This window comes from Myotis brandtii, unplaced genomic scaffold, assembly GCF_000412655.1.
Source record: "Myotis brandtii unplaced genomic scaffold, ASM41265v1 scaffold463, whole genome shotgun sequence".
In the NCBI taxonomy this organism is placed as follows: Eukaryota; Metazoa; Chordata; class Mammalia; order Chiroptera; family Vespertilionidae; genus Myotis; species Myotis brandtii.
In genome coordinates, this window is record NW_005367694.1 from 493,185 (window position 1) to 499,228 (window position 6,044).

The window sequence follows — 6,044 nt, forward strand, 5'->3', positions numbered from 1 at the left end:
CCCCCAGGAGGAAACACCTGGCTGGCCTGAGGCCCTCCCTGCGGCCTGAGGGGCTTGGCTGGCCCGGCCTGCTGGCTCTGTGGGGGGAAGCTGGAGGGACCTGGGGCCCAGTTCCCCTCGTCCAGGGGAGTCATCCTCATGGCAGCCGCTCTCCCGCCTCCCAGTCTTGCCAAGCACTTCCTTCCAGGCATCCGAAGCCTTGAACACACACAGTCTGAGGTAGCCAACATAGCGCTTGTCCTCTTAACCTCGAGCGGCCACCACATCACAGCTGCCCCGAGGGAGTGGGGTCAGGGCCCCCACAAGGGCGGAGCAGGGCCCTGCCTCAGAGCCCCTGTAACAGGCTCTTCCTCCTCCTCCGCAGGGAGAAGAAGTGGGTGACCGTGGGTGACACATCCCTGCGGATCTACAAGTGGGTCCCTGTGACGGAGCCAAAGGTTGACGATGTGAGTATGAGGGGCCCGCCCTCTGGAATATCCCCTGCATGGCATCTCTTGGGCAGAGAGCCCCACGGGTTGCCAGTGGTGACACACCTTCCCCAGGGACCCTGGGCACCATGATTAGGGGGCTGCCGTAGGGGTACCCACGGACAGGCGGATGCTCCCCATCATGGTAGCACCCGACTATAGGCCGGGTATTACCTCGTTTATTTCTCATGCTGAGTCTGTGGAGTTGATCTCTGTCTTCTCTGTACAAGTGAGGACACGGGCTCAGAGAGGGGAAGCCATTTCCCCAGAGTCACACAGCAAGGGCCATGTCCATCTTGACTCCGGGATCCATGCTCTCTCCATTCCTGGAGACCCTTTTGTTCTCGCCCCCGAGTTTTGCACAGGGAGCCTGGGTGGCTCCAGGAGGGGTGGTGACTCTGCCCACCAGGGGGAGCCCCAGCGGCTGTGCTTGATTTTAGGGAGGGAGGGATGATGACAACCCCTCCCGGCAGTTTTTCAGCTTAGAGGCTCTGAGACCAGGGACTCCCAAAGACCCCAGGTCAGCTACTCTAGTTCCCAGTCAAAATCCTGAACGGTCCCACCTCCAGGCCTTTGCAGGGGCTGTTCCTCCTGCCTGGAGTGCCTTTCCCGTTCTTGTGATTGGCCCCACCTCCAGGAAGGTGGCTCACACGGAGCCGCATGGTTTCATTTGCTCCTGGAGGTGACAGGATCGTGATTGGCAGGTTTAGAGGGGGCCAGAAAGGCTGGTTGAAAGCCGCTGTCTTTGGTTACCAGCCTTGAGTCTCCTGCCGGGAGGGGCGCTGGGCTGAGAACATGGGTGCTTGTCACTTCTGGTTCTGTCTGGTCTGGGTTCGAGGAGCCACCAGAGCTGCCTTCCCCAGCGGCCCCGAGACCTAGACCACTGCGGCATTTGGCGCTGGCCGCTCGGAGGGAGACACGGTGTGACCAGGCTCCTCAGAGGCAGCCCTGGCTCTGTCGTCGTCTGTGCCTTGCACACCGTCGGGTGTTGTGTAAACACCGTTGCCTTTGAGAAGACATGGTCCCTGCTCTCAAGGAATTTATAATCTCGCGGGGGGAAGATAATTATAGAATAGCACGGAACAGACATCAGGGAAGTGCCAAATGGATCGTGATCAAGGAGAAAACACAACATCCGGGCTGTCGGGAGGACGGGGCGGCTCCAGCTGGGCACAGAGCACCCCCGACGAACCCGTGATGTTGGACAGGGGACCCCACCTCGCTGGGCCTTTGTTCCCTCTTTCCTGCAACGGAGCAGTAATGTCCAGGTCCTGGGGTGTCTGTGTATCTTTTTTTTAAAATCCTTACCCGAGGATATGTGTGGTTTTTTATTTATTTATTATTATTTTAGAGAAAGAGGAAGGGAGGGAGAGAGAAACGTCAATTGGTTGCCTCCCGTACACACCCCAACTGGGGATCGAACTCACAACCTCGGTGTGTGCCCTGACCGGGAATCGAGCCTGTAAGCTTTCGGTGTGTGGGTCGACACTCGAACCAACTGAGCTCCCTGGCCAGGGCTTTCCTGTGTATCTTTTTATAAATTGTTTCCCTTCCCTGCGCACGACCCCACCCCACTCAGCTCACTTCCTTGTTCTTTCCTTCACCGTTAATGGCAGCAGTCCACCCCGCACCTTTTATATAAAAACGTCCTGGAGAAACTGAAATGTGTTCAGTGCTGGCATTTTCGTAGATTGTTTCCCGTTATTAAATGAAGAGCCGCCTGACTCTCTGTAATTGTTGCATCACATTACATTGAACGAACGCACGGTCATTTATTTAACGAGCCTCTTACCGATGGACACGGCGCTTCTGACACCGTTCCATTCCAGGTTTAAAAGTGGAACCCCACGCAAAAGCACCCCCTCCCCCGGTCCTCCTCCCCTCGTCTCCCTCTGTGGTGCCCGAGAGAGGCTGCCCTGGGGCCTGGCCACAGTGGGAGTGTGTGAGATCTGTGTTTTCCCATGGCTCCCCTGGCATCGCTGTACCTGCCCTGGGAGGGTAACCATGGCCTGGCCCCCAGACGCTCCCCCCGAAGGAGGAGGAGACCCCTGCCAGCCAGGGTGTTTGCGTGCCTGTTGGTCCTGGCCCCACAGACACGGGGGGGTTTGTCCCAGCCCCAGAAACCTCCCACTGCAGGGCTCTGATTCCAAAGCAGGGGAGGCCCCTAACAGGACATGTTCAAGTGCAGGCCAAGGGGAGCCCTCCAGGGACCTGGGGGCTCCAAGGGGAGTCATTCATGGCACCCTCCAGGTCTCGCTCCTGCCCGCACACACGCGATCTGGTGACTCCATTTCTGCTCCGTTTCCTCCTCCAGAAAAACAAGAACAAGAAAAAGGGCAAAGATGAGAAGTGTGGCTCGGAGGTGACCACGCCAGAGAACAGCTCCTCCCCGGGGATGATGGACATGCACGGTGAGCTCCCCCGGCCGCCCGGCCCTCTCCTGCCAGGCTGGGCCCAAGCGGCTCAGTCGTATTTTGTTTCACCAGCAGGTTCGTTCACATTCCAGGCAAAGGGGTAGGAGGGCTGGGCAGGCCTGGGCCTCTGTGCCAAGGAAAAGGCTCAGTGGAGGAGAAGAAACTCCTTTTCCAAGCCCCGCAAGCCCAGAAACATAAAGTCAAGACCTTCTTCTCACCCAGTGACAGAAATCTCACAGGAGATGTTCTTTTCGCCTCCGAGGCCTGACTTACTACACAGATGGCTGTGTTGTATTTCCTGTTTCGCTTTGGCTACTGGGAAGCTCCAACCTGGGTTTCTGGCTTCATGTAAATCCACATCGACAGCCTTCCTTCCTTCGCTGTCTTATTTCAAAGCTTGTCACCAGCGTCCCACCGAGCATTTCCAGGCGGGAGACGCGCGTTAGCCAGTCTGCCGTGGTCTTGACGTCGCTGGCGTTTATGTCTCCTTTTACCTTTTTATCCGAGAGGAGGGACACACATCCCAAGCCTGTGGCTCCTTTGAACGCTCACAAACTGCACTCGCCCATGGAGCTGGCCCAGATCAAGACAGAACGTCCCCAGTGCTCCCCCTGGAGTCCCCTCCTGCCCGACATGTTGTCGGTGCCCCGGACGAATGGATCTCCCCTCTCGCAGTTTTACAAAAATGGCCTTGGTCCCAGGTGTGCGGCACAGCCCAGAAAAGCAGCGTACGATTGTGGTCGTGTTTTTGAAATCACTGCTTGAAAAGCTGCAGTTTAAGGTGACTCTCTATGCCCATGAAAGGGGATCCAAAGCAAGGGTGTATGTGCCCCGGGACCCCCACTGTGCCACCCGCTCAACCACCAATGTCATCGCCCAAATAACTTTCTTTCCTTTTTTTCTTTTTATTGTGAAAAATTTCATAAGAGAAAAGAATGGAGAGGGTAGTACTGCTAATCATCCCCATATACCTACCACCTAGATTTCCACTGATATATGCCATTTCTGCCTCTTCTGTTGTTAAAAATGTGTTAACGTTTTTCTGATTGAAATACAATGTGCGTATCAAAAATGCACAGCTCTTGAGAGTAAAGTTCAGGTAATTCTGAAAATGGTATGTAGCTTGTGCTAGAGCATTTCTTTTTTTAATTTTTAAATTGATTTTAGAGAAAGAGGAAGGAGGAGAGAGAGAACCATCAATCAGCTACCTCTTGCACGCCCCCCTCCCCCCCTAACTCCCCCCCACACACACACACACGGGGATCGAGCCTGCAACCTGGGCATACGCCCTGACTGGGAATCGAACTGGCGACCTCCTGGTGCACAGGACTGCACCCAACCAACTGAGCCACACTGTCCAGGGCTAGAGCATTTTAAAGTAAATTTCCCTTCATCGTGATACTTAAGTCTGTACCTGAACATTTGAGCATTAGTGGTGCACGCATCACTAATGAATGACATTGGTATGCTGTGTGCCCGGTGTACCATTATCAACCCTAACAAAATTAAGAATAATTCCTTAATGTCTTTTAGACTTAAGGCTGTATTCAAATTCCCCAGTCATCCCCAAACGTCTCTTACCAACTGGCACGTTCAGCACAGGATTTAAATAGTGTTCTCACATCATGTTTAGCTGTTAGAGCGCTTAAATTTCTTTTTCATCTACAGTAATCTTCCCTGATCCTTCTCCCCCTTTGTGGTATTGACTAGCAGAGCCTGGCCGGCTGTCCTGTGGAATATCCCACTTTCTGGGGTAGCTTTTCTCTCCCTTTTGTTTCGGATCAAGTGGGAGTTGGTTAGAGGCGCGATCAGACCGGACGAAACATTTCGGCAGCGCCGCCCCATGCACTGCGCTTCGGCCTCCGTGTGACTTCCGAGCCAAGCACACACGATGTCTGGTCTCCTCACCCAGAACCAGGCCTCAGACGCCCCCAGAGACTCAAAATGTGCCAGGCCTCTGTGGCTGGCTGCCTCCAAACACAGGGCTCTCGGAGCCCGTGGGGGAGGGCACTGGGTGTGCCAGCTCGGAGGTTCCGGAGGGGCGAGTGTCCCCTTGCCTGGGACAGCGTCCTGTGGGCAGCGAGGCGTGGGGAAGCTGAGCCCCCCACCCGCTGTCCCCAGCAGCTGCGGGAGTTCACCTGTGCTTCTGTTCCCCACCCAGATGACAACAGCAACCAGAGCTCCATAGCGGACGCCTCCCCCATCAAACAGGAGAACAGCAGCAACTCCAGCCCCGCGCCGGAGCCCAACCCCTCCATGCCCTGCGAGGGCACCAACACCAAGGCCGACGAGGCCCAGGCCGAGGGCAAGGAGCTCCCTGGGGCCGAAGGTACGTGCCCTCAGTGCTGGGGCCTCTTCCCATCCAGACAGTCCAGCCTTCTGTCCAGGCAGGCGATGGCAGGTCTTTTTTTTTTCTTCTTTAATATATTTGTATTGATTTCAGAGAGGAAGGGAGAGGGAGAGAGAAATAGAAACATCGATGATGAGAGAGAATCATTGATTGGCTGCCTCCTTCACGCCCCCCCACTGGGGGTTAAGCCTGTAACCCAGGCATGTGCCCTTGACCAGAACTGAACCCGGCACCCTTTAGTCCGCAGGCCGATGCTCTAGCCACGGAGCCAAACCAGCCAGGGCAATGACAGGCCTTTAAGGAGGCCCTGCCATGCACCAGCCCCGGAAGAAAGGTGATGTCTGGGGCTCCTGTTCTTGGGGGGGCAATTTAAAAATCACACTATCTAGCATCTGGAAAGTAAGTGTTCTGGAGAATGATAAAGTAAGAAAGGGGGATGGGGAGTCTGGCCCCTTTATGGGGGATATTGTGATTTTAAATCGGTGGTCCGGGGAAGCCTCACCCAGCAAATTAGGCGAGGGAGGAAGCTGCCTGGGATAACTGGGCGAGCACTGTGAGCAGAGGGAACCCGTGCAAAGGTCCTGAGGCAGGAGCATGCTCGGTGTGGCTGGAGGAGAGCAGGCGGGGCGAGGGGCTCAGACAGTGAGACCCCAGAGGAGGGGGGGCCTGGCGTGTGCAGGGTTCAGAAGGCCACTTAGAAGACCCTGACTTCCATGCCGAGTGCGCTGGGAGCCATTGGGAGCTTGCGTGCCAAGATCTGAAGGATCACTTTGACTTTGGTTGCTGTGAACATGGCTGGGGGGGGGGGGGGGG

General features: G+C 55.8%; 1 protein-coding gene across 1 annotated transcript in view; it reads left to right on the forward strand.

The window, feature by feature from the left end:
- Positions 1 to 6,044, forward strand: part of BCL7A (B-cell CLL/lymphoma 7A) — a 28,560-nt gene that overhangs the window by 12,798 nt on the left and 9,718 nt on the right. Inside the window, exons 2-4 of the mRNA XM_005875561.2 lie at positions 233 to 446; positions 2,782 to 2,878; positions 5,043 to 5,210. Coding sequence (XP_005875623.1) covers positions 233 to 446; positions 2,782 to 2,878; positions 5,043 to 5,210 — 479 coding nt within the window. The remainder of the gene's footprint in view (positions 1 to 232; positions 447 to 2,781; positions 2,879 to 5,042; positions 5,211 to 6,044) is intronic.